The sequence below is a fragment of the Pleurodeles waltl genome, chromosome 2_2 (genome assembly GCF_031143425.1).
Source record: "Pleurodeles waltl isolate 20211129_DDA chromosome 2_2, aPleWal1.hap1.20221129, whole genome shotgun sequence".
In the NCBI taxonomy this organism is placed as follows: Eukaryota; Metazoa; Chordata; class Amphibia; order Caudata; family Salamandridae; genus Pleurodeles; species Pleurodeles waltl.
The window spans coordinates 216,666,384-216,692,374 of record NC_090439.1 but is presented as its reverse complement, the minus strand read 5'-3'; the positions used below and the strand labels follow the sequence as shown (position 1 = coordinate 216,692,374).

Genomic DNA, 25,991 nt, shown 5'->3' with positions numbered 1-25,991 from the left:
GAAGGAGGTGTTTGGAAAACTCAGTGAGTTGAAGCAACAGCTTGACGGGGTATTGCAGAAAAGAGTTATAAAGAGATGTGAGGTGAATAAGTTGGCCCTTTTTGAGTACGGAGAAAGCGCAGGGAAGATGTTAGCCTGGAAGATCAAAAGAGACCTGGGGAGGAATTATATTAAAGACATTGAACATGCTCAGATGGGGAAAAGACTTTCAATAGTGAGAGTATACAAAAGTGCCTTTCAGATGTATTTTTCACAGTTGTATGCAGAAGAGCTACAGGTTGGAGAGGAGGAGATACGAGCCTGGTTAGTACAAGATATACCCCCTGGACTTACACAGGTGGAGCAGCACCGCCTGAGTAAACCAATCCCCCCAGGGGAAATTAGAGCAGCTCTATAGGGCAGTAAGGGAGGGAAAGCAGCTGGTCCAGATGGTATTCCGGTGGAGCTATACAAAATTCTAGGAGAAGTGATAGTTCCAGCTCTGGTAGAACTTTTTCCAGGGATTTTCGGGAACAGTTCACCTATTCTGACTTCATGGAATGAGTCAATTGTCTCGTTGATTTTGAAGCCAGATAGAAATCCAGCTAAATGTGAATCATATAGGCCTATATAATTGTTAAATTCAGATTATTGGTTATATGCAAAAATATTGGTGAATAGGTTGAGCAGGGTAGTGATTGGCTTGATACATGTTGATCAGAAAGGCTTTGTTAGAAATAGGTTCCTAAACAAACTAACTTATAATCTGTTCGGGGTAATAGATCTAGCAACTACTTTCAAAGTAGCCTTAGCAATCATAACTTTAGACGCAATGAAGGCTTTTGATAGGGTTAATTACTTACACACAAGTTTGAAACATTACAATTTAGGTGATAAGTTCCGTAGGGCTATTAGGCAGATCTATTGCACTCCCTCAGCAAGAATCTTGGTTAATGGGAGTCTCACTAAGCCCTTTGGGATATTTAGGGGCACCAGGCAGGGTTGCCCCTTGTCTCCACTACTATTTAATTTATATATAGAGCCTTTAGCCACGAAAATAAGGCAAGATTCTACAATAGTGCCGTTTAGGTTCATGGATTGGGAGAAGAAGGGAGCGATGTATGCGGATTACTTATTGGTGTACAAGTGGACCCCTCAACTGCTCTCCCCGCATTGTTGAAGATTGCAGAACATTTTGGCAGAGTATCCAGATACCGTATAAACCCTGTGAAAACAGAAACAATGTCTTGGAATCAGGAGATGGGTGCTCGACAAGGAAAACTTGAAATTAGGTACCTGGGACTGATAATCACTCAAAACATTGAACAACTTGCAGAAAGGAATAAGAAACACACTTTTGGGGGAGTGCAGTGAGCTAATGCAAGGTTGGGTGCATCTCCTGTTGACAATTTTGGGGAGAGTTAATTTGGTCAAAATGATAATCCTCCCCAAAATAAACTTTCTGCACAATTCTATCCCGCTTCAAATGAACAAAGGGTACCTAATAAAAACACGGCAAGCAATTAACTCATTTATATGGGCCTATAAGGGAGCTAGGATATCCTGGAAAAAAGCTCAGGAGAAGGAGAGAAAAGGGAGGGTTGACGTTGCCGGACTTACAGTGTTATTCATGGGCTTTTCAATTTAAAAACTCGAGGATGTTGTTTGCCTACCCTAATGCTACAGCAATTGTTGATATGTTCAAAGCCATGATAGGCACAATAAAGGGGCCAGGAAAATACTTTCTATACAAATTTTGAGATACAAAATACTTCCAAAAAGTAAAACTGAAGGTATTACGGGACATGGCGAGGAGCTGGTACCAGCTGAGGTCAGTAATAAGCCTTCCAGCCACAATGCCCCTATTTAGGACTCTCAGGACACACCGGAATTTTTAAAAGATGTGCTTGCTTTACCCATTACAAGTGCTGGCATAGAGTTCTTGGGGGCGTATTTGAAGAAGGTGGTTTACTTTCGTGGGAAGAATTAAAGTGTAGAAGAGGAGGTTCCTTATCCATACTAAAATGTATGCAGTTGAAAGGTTAGTCTCGGAGCATTCATGTGGGTTTGGGAGCAATAAATTCCTTGGGAGACAGTTTCTTTAGTGAGCCAGTTGGCCCGAAGAAGTTGTCTGCATGGTATTGGGAAATACTCGACTTATTGGATGGTGAATTTAAGCTTCCTGGAAATTTATGGGGAGAGAATATGCCTTGAGAACAGGTACCATGACCATGGCAAGCATCAATGAGCACTCTGTTTGAGGTAGTAAAGCCCGCCTCTCTAAGAACGAATGATCTCTATTTGATACACAGAGCGTATGTCTCCCCAGCAAAGCTTACCAGAATGAAGAAAGGAGGAGTGATAGCATGTGCAAAATGTGGGGCCTTGAATGCAACAGATGTCCATATGTTTATGGACTGCCCAACTGTCTATTAGTTTTGGGAAGAAGTGTGTACAGAGCTTTCGAGTATGGTGAGGTGTGAGATTTCAATGAGTCTCCCTTTAATTATCTTTAGGCAATCCTGGGGGTCTGGTGGGTTGGGCAGAGAGGGGAAGAGTCAGATTTTTTACTTGATAGTTTTGGCGAGAAGGGAAATATGTCAAAAATGGATGGCAGCGTCTCCTCCAGATTATAGGCACTGGCTCACTGCCTTGCTCTACATGGCCAAAATGGACATAGCAGTGGGAGTCTCAGAGCAGAAAAAGGAGAAATTATGGGCCACCTTACTGAAGTGGGTGGGGGGGAGGTAGACTAGTTAAGGAGAGGTATAGGAGAGAGATGCAAAATTAGACCAATGATTAAACACATTTCCCACTCTCCAGCCATTTGGGTCTTTCGAAGGAAGGCTGAGTGAGAGAGACTGGGTCTTTTCACCTTTCTCCTCCCCTGACGCAGGCCATTCCTGCAGCGAGAGGGTAAGAAAATGGCAGTATGGAGTTCTCTAATTTAGGACTCGAGGTGTATGAGGACAAAAAAAGAAAAAAAATGCATCCATAAAGAAGCCTATAAAAAATATAAAATCCAGAGCTTCACCAATCATTGTTGAGAGGAAATTAATGCTTGAAGTCTTCATATAACATAAACCATGTTGCTTAAACCAGTCTGAGCATTTCAATATCCCACCATCCCTACTGATAATTTCTTGAGAGCCCCACATATGGCTTATCAAAATCTTGCAAATGGCACTCACTGTACTTAAACGATTGAGAATATTGCACAATGAAGCAGAAGAATTAAGGTCATGTGTGATTTAGAGGTTTCAGCAAAATGGTTAGTCCACACCCTAAGCAAAAAGAGGAGTGGACTGAGACCTTCTGTCTGCCCAATATCCTTCGTAATAAGCTTAATATTAATGATATTAGTCAACTTCTTTGAAGTAAATGAGGTAATGCTTGTATTGACCTACTTCCAACCGTAACAATACAGTATTTCCTTAAATCAGCTCATTGAAGAGCAGCAGTAACAAGGCTTAGCCTTGTAAAAAAACAGGTTATTAGAAATTCAACCTGAAGCCTGAGTCAGGATCAGCTTGCTTTTGTTTAGGTTGCAGCAAACAGGGTAAGGAAGATGCAAATCTTGTGCCCAAATAATACCAGAAGCTAAGATTAAAGTTTTCTCCATGTAACTGAAAGGCCCTCTTTGGACCACATTCAGAACTCATCACTTTAGTTTTGACTGAATTAACTGTGAGTCATTTCCACTCACAATATTGCAAAATAAGAGAAATGAGAACACAGCTAACCCTAGGGAAAGAGATATACTCAAGCTCAGTTAGCCCTTGAGATCTTTTACATACATTAAAGAGAGAAGAGGCAGGGACAGCATTGGCATACCTCTCAGTGCTGAAGGGAGAAGAAAGCTCCTCATTCTGGTCAAACCTTTTATTAACATCACTATCAGCAGCGTTCACTGATTCTTAAGAGTGACATGATTCTTTAGGTACCAGCTAAGTAAAATGTAGCACTTAGTTTAACAAGACCCAGAAATAGCTGACCATAACGAACTTACAATGAGAAAATTACAATCTGAAGACTGCGCAAGAGTGACAATCTATTCCTGAAAACCTGCTAAATAAGGAGAAGTAATCATAATCTATTATGGAGCACCCTCAATTCTAGATAACGTTGGCTGAGCAAAGACCTCTGCCTAAAGCATCAATTAAAAGGATTATCCTATGGTTATAGGGGGAGCTGTGGTCTCCCTTTTAAAAACTGGCCCAATCACATCCTCTTCCCATGAGGATAGCATTAACAATGGAATATTAAACTAAGAACCTGACCTCTTTTACTGTTTTATGTATGACCTCTGTAAATGGAAAAGATGACACTTTGACTAAATAGACTCATAGAGGGGAGAAAATTAAACTAAATGTCTGCACCACTGGAGAGAGGCTTGGTATACAAAGTGAAAAGTATAATTTACCCACTGCGGTTCCGGTCTAGTGAATGTGTCAGTCTTGGGGTTGCTCCCCTCACTGCCCACACACCCAGAGATCAGACATTTATAAGACTTCACCTCCTTTTTTCTTACACTCCCTCTGTGGCATCCCACTTTTTGGACATCCAACTCCTTATAATTACCTCCAATTTTCCAGGCAGTTTAGAAAAATCATTCAAAGGTTAGAATGATGCACATAAGTGTGCAACTATCTTTTGGTTGTATGGCCAATTTTCATCCAATCAGTTAAATCAGCTCTGCACACTTTTCTGACAGTCGCAACTATGTCTTGAAAGATGAGCATTAGGATTTGCCTCTTCAACTAACTTTGACTCCAAAAATAGTACAATACATCTAAACAAAGTATAACAAAATCAATTTATAGCACACCATCCCTAAGTGCTATGACTAAAAGAAAGCTGCAGCTCAGGGCTAGTAAAGAATTTAAAGGCAAAGGAACTAATGCTGCCCATGCCCATTCTTTATTCACAGAAGGTAAGGATCACTTTTCACCTCTTGATGTACCAGTGTATCTGTAAAAGTACTCCAAGCTGCAAGTATTATCATAACACAATCAATAGTACTAACCTTGGAATTAGATGTGGTAGACATTGGAAGCCTTTCAAATTACATTTTCCAAATAAGGCTCTTAGTCACTGCAGAGACACTTCCAGTGTATTCCACAATAAAAGTTCAGAGTGGTCTTCACAAGTCTACCATGAATACCATGAACAAAATCTTCCAGTAACATGATTCCATTAGATTCCTCTTCATCCTCATACTTAGCTATTGGTTCACCGATATCATCAACAGTAAATAAAGTATATTTATCAGAACATTATTCAAATCTAGAAGCAATACCAATGAATTTCCTTAAAGACCTCAAGAGCTTTGAAGTTCTGTCCACTTGAATACTAGTATTTTATATGCTGGCAATATCAACTACAATCCAGTATACCAAATGCAGCAGATGTAATTATATGGCTCCTTTAAGTTGGCAAGCACACTATATGAAACTAAAGCACTAAAACCAAACTTATTTTTTTATTAGTTTTGGGATTCAGATTGACATTGGCTCTATGTCTGGGAATACTGATCCTGGCAAGATAGGAGTAAACTATCCTGCTTGCATTTAAGGTAATCTGATTAATTTTATTGTTTTTTATTTGCTTTAATATGATTTTAAAGTTACATCATTAACTTTGCACATGTTTGAGTGCCTATAGAGTCCTCAAGCTAAATGTTCTGTTGACTGAATGCTACTACATCAAAAACTGCTTCTCCTCCTTCACTATATCAAGACAAAAAAATGAAATAACCGCTACCTCTGCAAGGTAGGTTTATAATGTAATGTACTGCTGAATTAAACCCAGCATATTTATTCTTCAACTTCATTGACTGTTACCCTATAGGTAGGCCTAAAGCTACTTTTGTACAAACTTCACCCTTGATTTCAGTCCTACCCTCATACTACCATACATTCTCCCTCACTTTAAGACTATGCTTTACCTCACCTCAACCTTATATTTAATGACAAAATTGCTCTAAGACTAACACAAAATCTAAGCTGAACCCTAGCCTTAAAACTAATCCTAAGGCTAGTTCCATACCTTAACATAACAATAAGCCTAATTCTAACACTGTAGCAGCCCTTAAACCTACAACTAATGCGGACCCGAATGTTAATCTTATCCATACCCCTTAGACAAAACTAACCCTTAACTATATGCTTAAAGCCACATCATGCCACAAAACTAATATTAACCAAAAGCTAAACTCTGGCAACAAATATTACCCACTTCTCTGTGTATGCCTGTTGCTAAATCAAACCCTACCCCGTATTCACCTCTATTCTTAACCTTAATCATAATATTACCCTTTGCAGTAACCCTGACACATACACTTGTATTGTACTTCCATCTGTCCTTCTATGCAAAACGTGTGGAGTGTAAGAAAATAACTTCAATTGAAAATATGTAGCTTAATTCAAGAACAGTTTGCAGCTGTAAGTTACACTTAAGGCTGCAGAAATGTAGATTTGAGTTTAAATTCCAAAATCCTGAATCACAGAATCAGGATTTGAAAATTATTTAAACTGTAAAGACAGTCATAACTGCAGAAAACATAATACCATTGCCCATTTCCAGTTGTATCTGTGTGGTAGAGGTGGTAACAAAGTGTACTCAGAGCATGGGGTGGAGGGTGGCTTTAGGGAAGGTGAACATGGTGGAGCCTATGCACAAAAGTAAATTTACACATGTAGATTTATTAATAAGTGTAAATTTACTAATTCACCCAGTGGAAACTTTCCATTGTGTTTTGCTATTCACTATTTCTAATTGTAATTTGCTATTAAAAGCAGACTTACATATCTCCACCACCTCAAAACAGTAGGAAGAGATGGCTAAACAAGTTTTACGAATGTAAAGTTACTACTATTAACTTTTCACACTTAGGCAGGAGTCCATGCCTCCAAGGTAAAGATCCCCTTGTGGTAAAGTAAATGATAAAATTAAGAGTTTAATAGTTATAAAAAAGTACAAATATTTCCATGTAAAATAAAAATGAAACTTAACTCAAAATAAATATTATTAATCAAGAAAGAATTAAAGTAAATGGTTTATAAATAATTAAATACATTAAATATATTAATTTAATGTATAAATATTATCATTCTTATTTCTAACAAAAGCCCACCCACACTATAGTTTTCATATTTAATTATTTAATTGCTTCATTAACCTATTTGTTTAATTGTTTAATTCATTAACCTATTTGTTTAACCTATTTGTTAATTGTTCAAATAAATGTTTAATAGTAAAACTCAAAACAAATTATTTTATTTAAGAGTATTTCATATGGGGTGTTCTTTTTAGTTTTAAGTCTCTGCCTCAATTGTTTTCTATGACTTAGGGGGTCATTCTGACCCTGGCGGTAAAATCCACCAGGGCCAACGACCGCGGGAGCACCGCCAACAGGCTGGCGGTGCTCCCATGGGCATTCTTACCGCCGCGGTCAGAAACGGAAAACCGGTGGTGTACCGCCGGTTTCCCGCTGCCCTGGGGAATCCTCCATGGCGGCGCAGCTTGCTGCGCCGCCATGGGGATTCCGACCCCCATACCGCCATTCTGTTCCTGGCGGTTTTGGCCGCCAGGAAGAAAATGGCGGTATGGGGTGTCGTGGGGCCCCTGGGGGCCCCTGCAGTGCCTATGCCAATGGCATGGGCACTGCAGGGGCCCCCGTAACAGGGCCCCACAAAGATTTTCAGTGTCTGCCATGCAGACACTGAAAATCGCGACGGGTGCAACTGCACCCGTCGCACCCCTTCCACTCCGCCGGCTCCATTCGGAGCTGGCATCCTCATGGAAGGGTGTTTCCCGCTGGGCTGGCGGGCGGCCTTCTGGCGGTCGCCCGCCAGCCCAGCGGGAAACCCAGAATACCCGCGGCGGTCTTTTGACCGCGCAGCGGTATTCTGGCGGTCCCAGCCAGGCCGGCGGCTTCCGCCGCCAGCCGGGGTCAGAATGACCCCCTTAGTGTTAAAGTACCTGTGACTGGCCATGCTTTTTGCTGGACCTACTTCAAGGGCTCACTTGAGTACATTTACAACTGTGTTGGATCCTTTATGGATTTAGTAACTTTAGAAGTGCAGTTTGGGAATAGCAATGGACTTGCCCTTTTGAAAGTGGGTAGTTGTATTTGCATTTGCCTCTGTAAGCTCCTCCTTATGCCTCTGTAAGCCCCTCCTGACCCTTCCCTAAACACCTCTTATTTAGTAGTAAGTATTCCCCATTTTCCAGCCACACCCCAGGCTCCACTTACACTTACTACTAAAATATCTTTCTTTGAGCATAGACCTTTTTCAATTGTTTTTTTAAAAAGTCTGAATTCTCTGATTCTTTCATGGGGAGAAAGGAAAGATTTCACCTAGATATTAAGGCCCATATTTATACTTTTTTAGCGCCGCATTTGCGCCGCTTTTTGACGCAAAAGCGGCACAAACTTTCAAAATACAATTGGATTTTGTAAATTTACGCCGCATTTGCGTCAAAAAGCAGCGCAAATGTGGCGCTAAAAAGGTATAAATATGGGCCTAAGTGTTTTTGCAAGTGGGGAAAAAAGTAAATTCTCATTTATGCCCTATTTATGTTTGTTTTATATCTGTGTTGTGGGTAGTAGATAGTAGTATAGTGTTTTAAGAATATGCCTTGAAATCAATTACTTACATAGATTTCCATGGCAAACACCCTGGAATTCTTAGAAACTTGAAACAAATCGTAAGTGTGTGCAAGCCACCAGTAAATGCTTATATTTGTACATATTTGTGGATCTGATCTGATATGTTCACTAAAAAGAGCTATCAATATACGTATAAATGTATAGAATCCAAACATGGATGAAGTGTTTGTTAGAAATTGGGTCTTTGGTTTGCAGTCAGGTTAACCCCTGTCCAAGCAAGGATCCTCACTTTAGTCAGGGTAAGTCACACAAAATCCAAATTATCCTGTGCCCACCCTCTGGTAGCTTGGCACTCAGCAGTCAGGCTTAACTTAAAAGGCAATGTGTAAAGTATTTGTGCAATAAATCATGCAAGAACACAGTGCAAACACCTCAAAAATACACCACACAGGTTTAGAAAAATATAGAATACTTATCTGAGTAGATTAAGGTCAAAACAGTCAAGATTTGATCAATACAAATTGAAATATCACTTTTGTAATGATAAATAGTCTTTAGTTCTTAAAAATAACAATGGTCTCTTGCGAGCACAAAGTACCTGGTTTTGCGTCTAAATTTTCCGCACGGGTCCGGAGAGGAGGAGATGAGTGGAAAGCGGAGAGTTGTGCGTTGGTTTCTCCGGGCGCACACAAACGATGCGGCGATGCTTTTCCACGCATCAAGGGTTTTGCGTCGATTTTCGGCACATAGGCTTGGATCCTCTTCGGGTTGCGGGGTATTTGGACTGCCCGGGGACAATGCAGAGAAATCCTGGGAGTGCAGGACGAAGTCACAGGAGCTGCGTCGATCTAGTGGGTGATGCGGGGAAATTTCTATCGCACAACAGGCGCTGTGTAGATTTCTCTTGCAGGAAGTTGAGCTGCGTCATTACGGTTCGGCAATGCGTCGATCTGGTGGGCTGTGCGCCGAAGTTCCGGTCGCAACGCTGGCGATCCGTAGGTCTCCACCGGGGGAGCTGGGCTGTGTCGTTCCGTTTCAGCACTGCAGAGATTTTCCCACGGCAGGGCAGGCTGTGTGTCAGTTCCGGCAGGCTGTGCGTCCGTTTTCACCACACAAGGAGTTCTTTGCAGAGATGAAGTCTTTTTGGCCCTTAGACTTCAGGAAACAGGAGGCAAGCTCAATCCAAGCCCTTGGAGAGCACTTTTCAGCAGAGCCAGAGGGTAGCAAGGCAGCAGGGCAATAACAAGGCAGTAGTCCTTTACAGCAAAGCAGTCAGGTGAGTCCTTTGGGCAGCCCTGCAGCTTCTCTTAACAGGTTGCAGGTTCGGGTTCAGAGTTTCTTTCCCAGGAGGTATCTTGTCAAGAAGTGTCTGAGGTGGTAGGGTCAGAGACCCGGTTTAAATACCCAAATGTGCCTTTCAAGTGGGGTCTCCTTTCAGTTCCATCCTGTTGGCCAGGGTCCCAGTAGGGGGTTTGGCAGTCCATTGTGTGAGGGCAGGCCATTGTCCTTTGACATGTAAATGTCAGGCCCTCCATCCTCCCAGCTCAGGAAGACCTACTCAGTATGCAGATGTGTGCAGGTGTGACTGAGCATCCTGTGTCTGAGTGAAATGCACAAGGGAGCTGTCAACTAACCTAGCCAGACGTGTATGGTAAGGCACAGAAGGATTTAAGTGCAGTGAAATGCTCACTTTCTAAAAGTGCCATTTCTAAAATAGTAATACTAAATCCAACTTCACCAGTCAACAGGATTTTGTATTACCATTCTGGCCATACTACATATGACTTTGTTACTCCTTTCAGATCAGAATCTACCACTCAAACAGTATATGAGGATAGCCCTTATGCTATCCTATGAAAGCAGCAAGCCTCACAGCAGTGTAAACCAAATATAGGAGTTTTACACTACCAGGACATAAAACTACACAGGTACATGTCCTGCCTTTTCTCTACATAGCACCGTGCCCTATGGGTTACTTAGGGCCTACCTTAGGGGTGACTTATATGTAGAAAAAGGGGAGTTTATGGCTTAGCAAGTACTTTTAAATGCCAAGTCAAACTGGCAGTGAAACTGCACACAAAGACCTTGCAATGGCAGGCCTGAGACATGGTTAAGGGGCTACTATTGTGGGTGGCACAATCATTGCTGCATGAGCCAATGTCACTATGTTGTAAGGGAGAGGGTATATGCACTTTAGCACTGGTTAGCAATGGTAAAGAGTGCAGAGTCCTAAAACCAGCAAAAACTGTGTCAAGAAGTGGAGAGAGGCAGGCAAAACATTAGGGGTGACCACCCTAAGGCTGTCAGGTCTAACAGTGTAGAATTGCATTTAGTATAAAAATGTAAACAAAACATAGTTAATGAAAAAATGGCTCACTCTCTAAAGCACCCAAAAAAATGTAATCTGAATATACAGGTTTAGCTTTGTTATGTTGATGGATCGTACAAATGTGAATAAATGAGAATGAATTTGCTTTCATTTTTTAATTTAATTTTTTTATTTGCTTTTAAACCCGGACATAACTGATCCGGAGAAATAAAATAAACTCAAGCAATAACTCTCAATCAGATACAGAGCATACATATATGTTGAACACAGATAGCAACCTCCCTCACCTCCCACCACCCCCCAACATCTTATATGGCACCGACATCCCTTGAGCGGTCCCTTCCTGTAATACATTCCCTCTGTCTCTCAAATCAGTTTCTGTCTGGGAACCCCCTGGGTGTGTTAATCGGTCATTTGTCTATCTTGGTCATCCTACAGTCCATGGTCCCCTTTTGGCTGTATCTCAAGTGAATAGTATGTGATCCAGTCCCCCCATATCTTTTGAAATTTCTGCGGGCATCCTCTATTTGTGTATGTTTTTTTTTCCCCCATCATGAATCCGTCCATACCCTTTCTCATTTTTTTATTTCTGAGCATTTAAGAAGTTTCCAACAATCAAGCAATCCTAGCTGCAGAGATTAACAATTTGATAGATCAATTGTCCTGATCAGTACAACAATAGGACTAGAATCAAATGTTAAAACACATACAAGAGATATTGAAACAATATAAAAAAGGGTACACAGAAATTTAAAATGCAAAACTATTTACGAAAAATGTAAGTTTATAAATCAGCTGGTGTAAACACTTGGTCTGAAGACAAATAGCAATTTAAATTCACATAAAAAAGAGCAACACTACGTCCACATCAAGCAGTGCGGTAGTAGTTGAAAAGAACCTTCAGGGGTAAAAAGCAATTGACAGAGATCCACAACACCGAAAGTGTCTTTGTGGAGGATCCTCAAACAGGAGGAAAACCAGGAGAGGGGTGGGTATAACCTTAAAGGAGGTGATAGTATAGATGGCCTATTAATCCATATCTTTAAGCGTAGATTGGCAGGAGATGAAAAAAAGTATTACACAAGGGATTGACATTTGTACCATCAGCATCACTACAAGATGTTTTTCAAATTCCTTTGGAAATTAGGTTTGAAGGCTTACATTAATAGTAGCATTCAACAAAGCGTTATGCAAGTATCCCACTATCTTGAATTTAAATCACAAGTACATTTTATCGCATATCACACATTCTGCTACTGAGCTGAAGGAAGGTGTCTCAATATAGTTTTAAATTGGCTTTGAAGGAGAGACCCAAGAATTCACACTTTTCACAACAAAAAATAAAGAAAAACATTGAAAAAATTAGCTTCCGATAAGTACATTACATTAAAACAAGCTAACAAAGGGGGAGTCCTGGTTATTAAAGCCATTGCGCATTACTGGTAGAAAACACACAGGCAGTTATAAAATGAAGCTACTTGTTGCGAAATGACCCAAAGATCATGTGTTTAAATTTATGAAACAGCTGCAAACTGATTAGAAAATGACTACTAAGACTGGGGACAGCTAACGGGAACATTCCTTTTTACCTAGACCAAAGAAGGGAGGCTGTCCACCGGCACTCCTTGGTAAATCTTCGTAGCATGTCACGACTGTTATATTAGAGGTGGCTACACCTGAGCTAGGTCAGCTCTGGATGCATGCAGCCCTAAGACTGTAGGGTACTTCATTGGGGTTATATGTAGTGAGTGCTGGTGTCTCCATCTGTCCTTCTCCATGGATGTATCTAGGTGCTGCTCCTCTAATTTAATCATTGTGATGTCAAGTGCATGTGTCATGACTTAATATCCATTCAACAAATGGTGCTGGAACGCTCGTTGGATGCTCACTGAGCCTGGACCATGCCATGCCAGTATGTCAGTCTGCAGCCTGACAGATGTAACATAGATAATTGTATACCTGCCCAACACCCATATGATGTGTGTTCCTTGCAGGAGAGAAGATTTGCAAGTAAATGATATGCAAACTGAGAGTGTCATTTCCCCCTGGGCTCTGGCTCACCAAAAATGAAAATGGACTTTGCCAGATTGGTTCACCATTAAGGTTTGGGGCTAAATATGAATTCATTAGACAACTGGGTTTAGGACTACTGTCCCAGAATAAAGTAAAAGCTGAACCTTGCAGCATACCCAGTTTTCACCTTTTATATCAAAACATCTACATACTTTTTCAGAAGAAGGCAAGGGCTTGTGGTAGATTTCATGGCTGTCTTCCTTGAGTGGTAAGTATTATTTCCCAGTATATGGGAAAAGACGACTTAAGTGTTGCTTTTGCTGTAGAGGACATGGATATAAGCTGCCAGAGTTTGTAGGGTCTGATCTGTACAACTAATTTCCAAGTTCTGTGCTAAAGAAAATCTTGCCATGAGGACTTTGAAGAGCCTGAGTATGCGACAGGCAGAGCTGGTTGCTGCTGTCCAGCCTCATCTGCTTCTTCCCTTCAAATGGTGACAAAATTCACGAGTCTGTGTGCTTCTCTTCTTCCAGTATCCTTTCTGCAACCTGATGTCCCTATAAGCCCTCACTTGGTGTTGAGGAGCGAAAATATGCTGCTACTGCACTGTGATGTAGTGTTCTTTAAGAGGTGTGTCTTCAGCTTTTTACTAAACCGGAGCATGGATGGGGCAGTCCTTGTGAATCTGATTATGTTGTTCCAGATCCAGGGTACGCACAAAGCCTGTTGCCTTGGTTTAAATGTTTTGTATTTCAAGTCTACTCTGATGGTATCTCGGCTGGTGGTGTGCCAAGCACCAACAGAGGTGGTGAACATGGCAGCCAGAGATGCATGGATGCTGGTCGTAATTACCAAATGTGCGACTATTGCCATGTAGTACGGTCCAGATCTGTAGTTTCAGGAAAAGGTGCACGTGCGCCAACACCTGACACTGAATTGCGAATTGAAATGTGTTAGTGGAGATACCACATTGCCAACACTGTGTTTGACTACGTACTAGAGAGCACAACCTGGAAAGCAGAGTATCATGACTATATAATAAAATATGTATTAAGAATACCTAATGAGATTAGTTATTGAGCATGTTGCTGTAATGTATACATTTTATATAGCACTGTTTTCTTTGTCATTACTGATACATAGGCTCTCTGATCTACTCGTGTTTTCATGCACTAGAATAAGCTTTGATGATCAAATTTGTTATCCCTGAAAGTCAAAATCTAAAAGACAAAATATAAAGTGATGGTATTTTGTTATTTATACGCCTCACAGTCGTATCTAGTCCCTTTGTTTACAAGGACAGTGAAAATACTTATCGTAAGGATTGAATAACTGCTCTTGAGTCACGCAGGCCCTAGACAAGTAGTCTGACAACAATAAAGTCCAAGTGACCATATATGTAATATAAACAATTACAATTAATCACTGAGCTACTTGAGGAGTGGAAAGTACCCCTCACATTTTTATTATAAATGTCCCTTTGGTATTTAAATATTTACTGAATACCTGAGTTGATCAATGAACCACATGTACTGGAGTAGGAAAGCTTTTATTTTGAATAAGGCAGAACAAATATTAATAATCATTTGTGGGCAGTTTCTTGAGACACTATGGGCCATATTTATACTTTTTGACGCAAAACTGCGCTAACGCAGTTTTGCGTGAAAACAATTAGCGCCGGCTAACGCCATTCTGAAGCGCCATGCGGGCGCCGTATTTAATCAATGACGTTAGCCGGCGTTAGCCGCCGGCGCTGCCTCGTGTGCGTGGAAAAAAACGACGTACACCAGGCAGCGCCGGCGTAGGGGATATGGAGCTTGGGCGCCAAAAAATGGGGCAAGTCAGGCTGAGGCAAATTTTTCGCCTCAACCCGATTTGCGCCATTTTTTACGACTCCCAACCCCCATAGAAATGACTCCTGTCTTAGCAAAGACAGGAGTCATGCCCCCTTGCCCAATGGCCATGCCCAGGGGACTTCTGTCCCCTGGGCATGGTCATTGGACATAGTGGCATGTAGGGGGGCACAAATCAGGCCCCCCTATGCCACAAAAAAAAAAAAAAAAAATGACTTACCTGAACTTACCTTAATGTCCCTGGGATGGGTCCCTCCAGCCTTGGGTGTCCTCCTGGGGTGGGCAAGGGTGACAGGGGGTGTCCCTGGGGGCATGGGAGGGCACCTCTGGGTTCCTTCAGAGCCCACAGGTCCCTTAACGCCTGCCTTTTCCAGGCGCTAAAAAACGCCCAAAAGCGGCCGTACGTCATTTTTTTTGACCCGCCCACTCCCGGGCGTGAATTTTGCCCGGGAGTGTAAATACGGCGCACATGCCTCGGAGTCAATTTTTTAGACGGGAACGCCTACCTTGCATCTCATTAACGCAAAGTAGGTGTCCACGCTAAAAAATGACGCAAACTCCATGGACTTTGGCGCTAGACGCGTCTAACGCCAAAGTATAAATATGGAGTTAGTTTTGCGTCGGAATTGCGTCAAAAAAAACGACGCAATTCCGGCGCTAACGGAGTATAAATATGCCCCTATGGTTTAGCAACTTTGCACGTGAAAGGTGCTGAGATGCAATGTTTTTATGCTTTGCACGTGAAATATGGATCTATTGTAGAAAATGTTAGGTAGGAAGCTTTTTTCAAACGTACTTAATGGACTGAGTTTTGACTCCATTTTAAGTGATTTTAAACTGATGAATAATACACATTGCTTGATATTTGGTCACAGCCTTTGAATAACCATCTAATACCTAAAATTCCAGAGCAGTAAATAGGACACATTCTTGAAAAGATTGTACCGTGACCTTTAAGGTGTACAACATCGTGTTAATGGTAAAGTACTGCCGTTAGTTCAAGACACATACTTGACTTTGTCAAAAAGCGCTTGAAATTCTACTGTAGGCAGAACAACGGGAAAAAAACCTGACTAAATAGTTAATTTCGTAAAAAGAAACTGTTATCCATGAAAACCATGGGGGTTCTTAACTAAGCACGTACCCCCCCGTTGTGAGTCCGCTGCCTGCTAAAGTGATATACAAAGCTGAATAAAGTTTAGCTCCAGACTAGGCTCTACGCCACTTGATACGATTCTCACTGTGTATAAAGCCAGACCCACCTCTATCGCCACATACGGTGCTGGGGTATGGGGGTATACTGATTCATCCTCATTGCAGATTAGCAAGAATACATTCTTGAGAGGTTTGTTATCACTTCCTGGCAGTATTCCTTCTATTATAGTTCATGAAGAACTTGGTCTCCCATTTTTGGAAGATACAGTAAGATTTGCACCAGTACTATTGTGGCTGTCAGTTTGGGCTAGGCCCGAAGCAGCGTATACTCAATCTTAGATTTTAGACTGCTTGAAACTTGACTGGGTGCGCAAGTGTAATTGGCTCATGTATATGAAGAAAACTCTTAGCAGCATTAATGGATCTGAGCTCTTTTGAAACTAGGGCCTATAAATAAACACATCACTTTAGCGGTCAAAATGAGCTGGTTGGTTAGAATATAGAATGGAGATGGAACAGTGACCTAGGTAAAGTTATGGTGGCAGCATACTTTCCTCTAAGTACGAGTCCTAAAATTGAGCCACATTTATGAAAAATATCCCAGCATAATAGATTCTATCTGATGAGGTTTTGGCTGGGTCTGGTCCATTTTTTGGTGGCCTATCCATCTAATGCACGTACTGCAAAAGCCCTAATCTTATGGCCATGCAAATCCTTCATGCTCAATTTCAGCTACATATTTTTTTTCTGTGTTTTATACCATGTGCAGAGAAGGGCCATTCTAATTCCATTCCTCTGGGCCCTCAATTTTAGGTGCTGTAAGGAAGCAATGAATTATATCCAGTTGTTTCAAACTAATATACTATGTGCTTCCATGTACTACTTTATCTTATTTGTTGTGAAAGCCAGAAAAACTGTTGGTAGATGATTTGTTATATAGATGAGAGATAAGCTGAATTTACCTGTGGTTGTTGTACTTTGGTATTTTAGGTCTATGTTATTTATTATGTATTTTAATGAAGTATTAGCTCTAACTGGCTTTTGGCATTAATTGTAATAGAGCTTTTATGAAAGTATGTTTTTATCCGTCATTTTTATGTTTTTAGGAGAAAAAAAAATTAAACCAGTGATATTATTAATAAATGTGAAAGGACTTTTTATGGCCTGTCAGGACGAAATAAAGTTTCTTTGATTGACAGAATAAAGATTACAAACATCAAGTAGTGCTTGAATGGAGCACTGCTGTTCAGTTGTTCAAATCCTGAAGCTTGTCTGATAAACCTTATCACTTAATATGCTTGGGTAGTTATGAAATTCAATTGAAACATCATTGCTAATAGTCCATGTCTCATTTATTACAATTCGGTGGAAATGAAGAACTTTGATCATAAGTATCGCTACATACAAAACTTAGCTTGATAGTGACTGATATTATAAACCACAGGTCTCTTTTAAATGAAAACAAGCACAATGCAGATGGTTTTTAGGCATTACCTACCAGACCGTGCAAGCTATATGACTATGAAAGACAAGTTGAGAACTTACAGTGAGGATACAGCCTGCCTGTGAGCAAGTATATTATTAATTGGGGTGCTTGTGAGACCTCACCAAGTAATAATGTCTATAGCAGGTCCAGTTAGGTTACGTTCATTTAAACCTTAGTTCAGTCCTGGGTAACTATGGCACAGAGCAATCATGCTTAATTCAAAGGAAACAAGTGTAAAGTATTTCTCAGTAGCAAAACAATTATTAAGTCAAAAAAACAACACAATAAAAATCCCACCCCAATTTTTAAAAATAGTATGAATTTTAATGAGCACCTAAGACACCAGAAGGACAACAACAGGATCAAAGAAACCAGAGATTTGTTTTTTAGGAGTTTTAGAGTGTTCTAGTACCACAAAGCACAATGTGCCACCCCCAGGCATCTGCCGTTCCTGATAAAGCCCCCTATATTCAGACTTAGAAACTTTTCTGGAAGTCGGATCTCCTTCAGCGGATCAAACCAGCAAGTTAAGGCCAGCTGGTGATTCAACGTCTCCAGCTGCAGCTTGGACAGCGACCCCAATCTCCATCCTTTCTACAGGCAAGAAGTTGGAAAAAAGTTTAAAAGTCCCACTTCTTCCAGTTTGAGGAGAGGAAGAGTGCACTCCACCACCAGCCAAGGGTTCAGGACTGGGAGACACAACTTAAGGGTTAGCACTCACTCAAAGGCCAGCAGAAGGTCCAAGGCAGGTCCAGTCGAAAATGGTCAGCTGGGCAGTTGCAAGGGAGAAAAGCCTCTGGAACCTTGTTTTGTAATTGTGGCTCAAACAGGAGGTCAATAAATATGTGGGGCCTCCCTGCACCCTATACTGTGGGGTTTTAAGGTCTACCTTAGGGTTTGGTAATAAGTTTGAAAAGGAAGTTTTAGGTCTGGCAAAAGGTTCATTTTGCCAGGTCGAAATGGAAGTTTAGAAACACTCGTTGCGGTGACCAGCTTAGAGACATGTTTTGCAGGGCTACAGTAGTGAGGGGCACAATCAGTGCATGGGTACCATTTAGTTTACAGGCGCTGTTTGCATGTATTACTATATACAAAGGGCTCATAAGTAAACCTAATATGCTAATCAGGGGTATACTAATTTTACCATGATTAACGGGGTAATCACATGCAAGTTACCTTTAGTTAGCAAGAGTAAAGTGCACAGAGTTCTATATCCAACAAAAATAGTGTTCAATGTAAAAAAAATAAGAAAATCTGAGTGACCCTGCAGGAAGGGCTAATTTCCAACACATGCGATTTATAAAGATTTAACACATTAAATTCAATGTACAGTTTTGAATTATCATAAGATTTGTGTTTACTATTCCTCCAGTATGTTGACATTTTTGTCTTTTAGTCTTTTTAAACAATACTTTTCAGGCAAACACTGGCAAAGCCAACAGCTCAGCAAAATATAAAGGTAAAGCTTACTGGTTTCGTTTGTTGGCTTTGTTGTGCCTCATTAATGAGGTGCAGCTTGAGTCCTATGGCACAACAAGCTGTCTATCCTATGTACAGGTATTCCTGTGACAATTAGGATATCACACTGTGGAAAAACACTAAATATGAATGGTGGAATGCTTGAATTACTGTAATTACTCTCGTCTCTCCAACATGTGTGTCTCACTGAGAAACACCATCACAAAAGCAGCTCACTAAGCAGTGTGTCACCTGGTGCAAGAACTGTGACCACATCTACCCACTAGAGGCACCACTCCTGCTTACCACTCACCTCATCATAGCACACTGGAAGGCAGGAGTGAGCCCAGCATAGATAAAGCACAGCAAAATAAAGAAAGAGAGCGCCCTCAAATGCGTTATGTGACAGATAAAGAAAAAAAAAGATCACAACGACAATGATTCGCAAAGACAGGTATGACTGCCTTCAAAGGCCAGAATACCTGTGCAGAGACAGAGAGTGCATAGTGCAAGCACCACAAAACGGAAAAACCATCAATGAAGCAACACCATTGTGGCCAGTGCTGCAGGGATATAGCAAGAATGCCAACAGAGATCAAACACTCATTTTGCCAACAAACCCTCACAATACGCATTGAGAAAGATTGCAGCTAACCAACAACACCCAGCAATCCCTTTTTAACCTAGGCCGGCATGGTGGTAAGCTGGCCTCTCATAATGATCACCTTACACACAAAATGGAGAGACCATCACTTGAAATGTGGCATTCTTTAAAAGGCACACTGCAGGAAGGACCCTTCTCAGGAGGACACTGCGGGCAAGTGATGACATTCCAATTGTCCTGGTAGGTTCCCCAGACAACAGCCCTCAGCAAGCACGGCCAGTAACTGACCTGGCCACCTGACAACTAGGAAAGTGCTGGGAACGATGAACACTGTGTCCCTTCACAGAAAAGTAAGTGGGACACAATTCCCTCAGGTCAAACCTCTAGCCTTCCAGATGGCACTAGGATTAAACGTGGTGTACAACAAAGTCACATCAGTCCCAATACCGCTCCCACCTTCATCGCCTTCATGGACTACGTTTTGTTAGAAATTATTGTTTGGTTGGACTTTGTGTTGAGAAGGAATGTGCCAAGACACCTTTCAGATATGCCTATCTGCCATGCATCAAGGACTTTTGATCGAGGGCACGTTATTAGGGGTAAATAAAGCAGACACTGTCCTGCTCGGGAAGCAGTAGCCATACATCCTCAGATAGTCAGTGCAGGAAATAGTGAGGATCCCACCGGTTTCCGTTCCTGCAGCTATTTCTGAGCCAAACCTGGGAGCCCACCAACACATTGAAATATGTTTTTTGTCCTCGTGTGATTTTCCAAAACTGGGACACAATTCAGAAGTGCCTTAACATTGTCTGCTTTCTGTGGAACAATGTGAAGGCAGCTTTCTTATTATTACATTGATCTGGTTCTAAAACAGAGACCTGATTTAAAGGTCCATGAGCCCTTCTTTTGTTCAAGAAGCATTCTAACTAGGAGCTACTTGGAGCCTCCCACCTAGACGCCTATGCTACAGAAGGAAACAAAGGCATATAAATTATCACTTTACAAGTAATTTAGAGAAACTTTGATTTGGAGGCAAGATTTTAACTGTGTTCAATCCACTTTGTTTCGGTGTGCATGAGTAATTACACAAAAAAATATTTAAATTGCACTTACTAATTTATTTTCATTGAATTATTTTATAGCACTACTCATTTTAGTGTAGGGTGTCAGAGCGCTTTACATCACCCACAAAGAGACAATAAATCATAGAGGTTTGTAAATCAATGTACAGAAAATGTTACAAAAAACAGTGAAGGTCACATATCGTCAATAGAAAGACATTGTATGTTTAGAGTGCATAGTCAAGAGAAACACAAAATCAGGATTTAAAATGTAATGATTGGGTTTGTACTAACAAGACATTTTTACTACCCCAACGAACCCTTCTTTGAAAACTTAGAATAACAACAGATTGAGAAAAAACTATAAGGATCTAAACCCATGACTTGCAGTTTGCGGACAGTTCTTGGTGCAGGCTCGTACATCACTGTACTACTTTAAAATTTGAACTTATGCAACAGAAGTAACAAAAAGATCTCCATGTCAAAAGCAGTACCCCACTTACCTGTCTACACAAAACGGAAATCGGTGAACTTCATGTAACACAATATGCTTTGCAGCAGGCACATTAACTCTCTTTGCTACTTTATGTGTCAAAAGTGACTGGACAAAACACAGAACTCTCCTGGAACTACTTTAACTACCAGAGTTATCTTACTATTATTTTAATGCTCTTAAAATTGCTGGGCCACAGAGATTTCTGCTGCAGCAGTGCTTTCAATGGGTATGCACTACCAGTACCCGCACTTCTTTTATTTGGAAGAGCTAGTACTGGGACTTCTTAGCAATGCTCAAATGTTTTTAATGAGAAGAGAAATAGGCCTTCTCAGCAGCAAACAGGTTCTCTGGGGCAAGGAGTACCTGTGATACTATAGTTCCATTTCACGCACTGTGCAACAAGGGTCTTAACCAAGAAAGATATTTAAATGCAGTGTCTTTTTAACCAGTTAAGGAAACTAGAACAGATTTACTGTCACGTGTCATTGTTGCCAATATCTTTACAGCAGATTTTTTTTAAATAGGTTCATACATTGAATGTCAGACTCTGTTTCATGACTCCGCCACTCATGACTCCACCTCTTTCCTCTTACACAACTTGACCCCTAATTTATGCATTCCTGGAGTCTATGGTTTCAAATTCCAGCACTGGACAGAGTGCTGGTGTATCTGTTTAGTCTGTGCCACACCTTCCGACGGGGAGTCTACTAGCAACAGCCGAGGAGTGAAAATACCGGTACCAGGACTGTGGGTCTAGGGAAGGCTCGCGTTACGGCGATGCCACATGAGCAAGCCTCCCCAAACACACGAACACAGATAAAATGACGCATCCTTGGCATCTCCACAGATTTTGAAAAGGCTATTACGGTCGTAAATGTAGAGTAAAAAGCTGAAACAGGTGAGTTTCTAATTCTAAATTAGTATTTGTAGCTGTTTTAAGATGGCACACTCTGCTTTTAGCTACCCTCTTACATACAACTGCTCAACTTGTCCATGTTGTGCTGTGCTAGTGAATTCTCACAAGCCTTCTCTCCAGCAGTCAAGAGGCCGTCTCTTACTGCATGTAAGTTCACATACACTAATGGCAAGGTCATGTTGTATGCCTTCAGTTATGTTGTACAAGCAGTTTAGATTATGTTCTGGGTCTGGCTTCACAATCTTTTGTAAATGACATACAGGTTTGGCAAACACATGGCGAGGGGTGGATAAGGACATATATTAAATTCAGTGTGAACGAGCATATGTGCGTCATTTATTCCCTCCCATCACCCTAGCCCATTTCCTACTAGTGAAGACTGACTACAAAGGTATTTTCCACAGTTAAACCCCCTACACACTTTAGCTACGGGGATTCTTAGTTCATATTGTTAGTGCGCAGTGGCAGCACTTAACGAAATACATAAGATCGCATTTATCTACTGCCGATCTCACGAAAACTTAAGCGGCAGCTGCAAAACTCAATGTCAACGGGTCACTGTTTTGTATCGAAAATAATTTATCACATTCTTGAGGTGTACTTTTAACTATCAGAGAAATGTAATACTTTAAGAAATAATGAGAAGTCTTTTCAGAATATTTCCTACCGAATAAAAATGTTAGCATCTTATTTTGCATTGTAGCTCAACAATGGGTGTACACCAAGGGCAAGTAGACGGTTTCCATGGACAACATCGTAATGCAGCAAATTAGGCGTCGGAATTTTTTTTACTGTTCTACAGTGAGAGACAAAAAAGGCAGATTTTTTCAGGGGCCGCAGTTGACGAAGCAGCCACATCAGGAGTAATCGAAGAGCATTCAAACAAGAGCCGATGGAGAGTGTGTCTGCCTGCTGTGTGCTACAGAGCCCGTGGAAAATGGCCTCCATCCGTCCGCCCCCCTCCCTCCCTCCAATGAAGGATGCTCGCAGCAGCATCTGCAGGCTTTTACGCTCCACGGTTTACGGTGTCACCACGGGCAGCACCGCTTCTCTTCTTAGCACTAAAAGAGCATCACACGGGAGGGAGGACGCCTGCATCTAAGGCAACGCGGCATCCTGCAGCAACCTAAGTCAGGCGAAGACTTCGCCACCAGGAACCGGGCTGGTGCGTCTCCACCTGCTGTTGAGTTGGCGCTTCTGAGTGAGCTATCTAGCTATCCTGTGTCAAACACACATGCTCGGCCCCGTCAAAAAGCAATCTTGAAATCATCTGCTCCCACAACAGTCCATGGCCGGCCGCTGTAGACAGGCCGGCCTCTAATGGCAGCGCGAGTACTTATCATGTGCCGTGTGTGACACTCAGGGGTTGGGCCAAGACGGAGCTGGAAACAAATCGATGCCGGCTCTTCAGAAGTTGCTCAGTGGGACCGGGCGCAAGTGTTAAACGTAACAGTGTTAAGATTGGCTTAGGTTTGCGGTACTATCATTTAAACACATGAACCAGTTATAGAAGTGCACACTACACCATTGTCTTAAGGTGCCCTCTTCGCGCTCTGTAATAGCGGAATGCAGTAAACTTTTGAACAATTAAACACATCGATTGAGCCTCATTGCCCCCCTCCCCACCCTACCCCCATCGCAAGGGGCCAAGGAGACAGTAAATGGATCCCTGAGTGGATCACAGAAAATGCAGGGCGAAGGTAGACCTCACTTCGGGCTCACTTCCTCTGTGAGAGGTCTGGGTAATCAATAATTCAGGGCACTGTGCTCTGAAATGAGTTACCGGTTGCAGGCGTCCTTCCGGTGCTGGCTGAAGAGACCAGCAGCATGGAATCAATAAGACTCTGGGAGAGGGACGGCCAAGTTGTGCACTTCTCTCCGTGCCACGCCGTCGTGCTCAAACCAACCACACTTCTGAACAAGGGGGCTCTCGGATAAGTGCCCAATCGACCACACTCAGTTCTGGCTTTGTGGGGCTGAGCAAGCAGGCCGGAGATATAGCACAGACATGCACCATGCGGGCATACAAATTATGGCCAGAGAAAATGTTTATCGTACAAACAGACCTTACACACAGAGAAAGTTGATGTGCAAATAAATACACGCAGGTGTTTTACATGCATGTTTACAGAAACGCGCGTGTTGGAGGACAGTGTCCGCTACTGTGTATGCACATTTGTTGTACGCAGATTCGGAACACACGTAGGTATTGTATGCAAACAGCGAAGGTACACATGTGGACCTTGTGCAGACATACAGACACTGGAAGCACATGATCTTGAAATGGCACAGTCTGTCCATCCATTACGACCGATGTCCCGTGGACCTTGTCTGCCGCCCCTTCCTGAAGCCACAAGGAAACACCTGGCATTAGCTTTAAGAGCTGCAAAGAGCTACGACGCAGAGTATGCCCAAAGCCCTCCCATGCCACTGAATTTGATCCAGTGGAGCAATCGATGGAAAGGCATTGCCCACAGACTACACACAGGAAGGAAAAAGAAAGCGCGCAGCCCAGAGCGGCTTCCCTCCCCCGACATTAATTATGGATTAGCCAAATATTGCACGGAGGGCGTGTAGTGCCTCAAGATGGGGGAGGACTGGGGATCCTGCGCGTAAGTGCTCCCTGGGAAAAAGGACATCGCCTGAGACTCGGTAGGAACTGTATGTAGAAAGGATAGTGCGGCTCCCAGTATGAGGGATTAGCTGCCATAACCTGCCATCTCCTGGGTGAACTGTTTAGGTGGACCTAGTTGGCAGAGACAGCCGCCGGCAGAGCTTTCAAGTAATCATCACCAGCCTCCAGGCCCGTCCAGTGTGTAAACATTCTGGATGTCAGCTCCCACGACGATGAGATAGAAATTGGCACGCAGCGGAGACACGAACCACAGTTTCCAATTGCTTGCAATAGAGTCGCGCGTCAGGGCCATCCTCGGGGTGAGCTCACTGTACATGAGCTGGCGATGGACAGAACGGCCTCCATTCGTCAATTTACAATATTCTGCCACCCAGGCCGCCCTTGGCATATGCGACAGCCTGCCACCCACACAATATGGTGATCTCTGCCTTATCTCATTGTGCACTTACCAGAGCGCGCCGAGCCCCTGGGCTCCCGGGCCAGCATGCGAAATCCTCCCAGATACGCAGAGACCCCTCCTCGGTGAGTGTGATCCACTAACAGATCCCGAGCCTGCGATGCAGCGGCATAGTCCCAGTTCCGTGCTAGCTGCTGTCCCTGGTGAAATGTCGGTGCCCCAGGTACCGTTCTCGGGCGGCGCCTCCTTCTCCTTCCGCCAGCCCAAGGTAGCTGATGCTGCTGCCGTTTCCCCGCTCACCGGCCGCGCGCGCGCACTCACAGCCCTCGCGCGGATGCGCGTCTCCTTCCTACTCCCTGCTTCTCGTGAGGAACATTTGGGAGGTGCCACCTGCGCCAGGGTCCGTGCTGCGCGAGGTCTCAGCCCTTGTCAGTCTACGTACAGCCCAGGGTAGCAGAAGGGGCAAGAGGCAGTTGTACTAAGATGGCTGAAGACGCTGGGAGCAGAGAGCGAGCGAAACGGAGACCGTCACCGCGCAGGGACTGCAAGACTTGGGGACGCCAAAGCACCTAGTACAAATAACGGGCTGAATCGCACGCTTGGATGCCACCTCCATCCGACTTATGTGACGCAAGACGGCACTCGGTGCTGTGCTGTATCCTTGCTTACCAGAGAACGTGTGATGTGGTTATCGTTACAATTTTACAAAACACGAATTTTCAAGAACCGTGTGTAGATGACGGGGGAAATATCAAGAAACAGAATAGGAGTACTCCAATCCATTTTATATTCAATACTTAGTTATAAAACGTATGGACATTCTTCTTACACCCGACGGTATTTATTTAGAAATACCTCAACATTTAACGTGAAACAATATCAACAACTGATCATAACTATGAACATACTTTTTGATATAAAAGCACATTTGTTTACAAAGAGAATTGCTAGTGCATGCAGCATAGAGACCTTATAAAACTAGTCCATCAACAAGT

General features: G+C 42.5%; 1 protein-coding gene across 12 annotated transcripts in view; it reads right to left on the bottom strand.

The window, feature by feature from the left end:
• Nucleotides 1-25,692, bottom strand: part of CTNND2 (catenin delta 2) — a 3,139,673-nt gene extending 3,113,981 nt beyond the window's left edge. For 7 of the 12 annotated variants that reach the window (XM_069219654.1, XM_069219662.1, XM_069219671.1 and 4 more), the window contains exon 1: nucleotides 25,049-25,623. In XM_069219654.1, the coding sequence (XP_069075755.1) occupies nucleotides 25,049-25,085 (37 nt within the window). In that variant the 5' untranslated portion in view covers nucleotides 25,086-25,623. Of the gene's footprint in view, nucleotides 1-25,048 lie in introns of all 12 variants that reach the window. The other 5 variants (XM_069219651.1, XM_069219660.1, XM_069219653.1 and 2 more) reach the window with 1 other exon arrangement.
• Nucleotides 25,693-25,991: the final 299 nt, after the last annotated feature.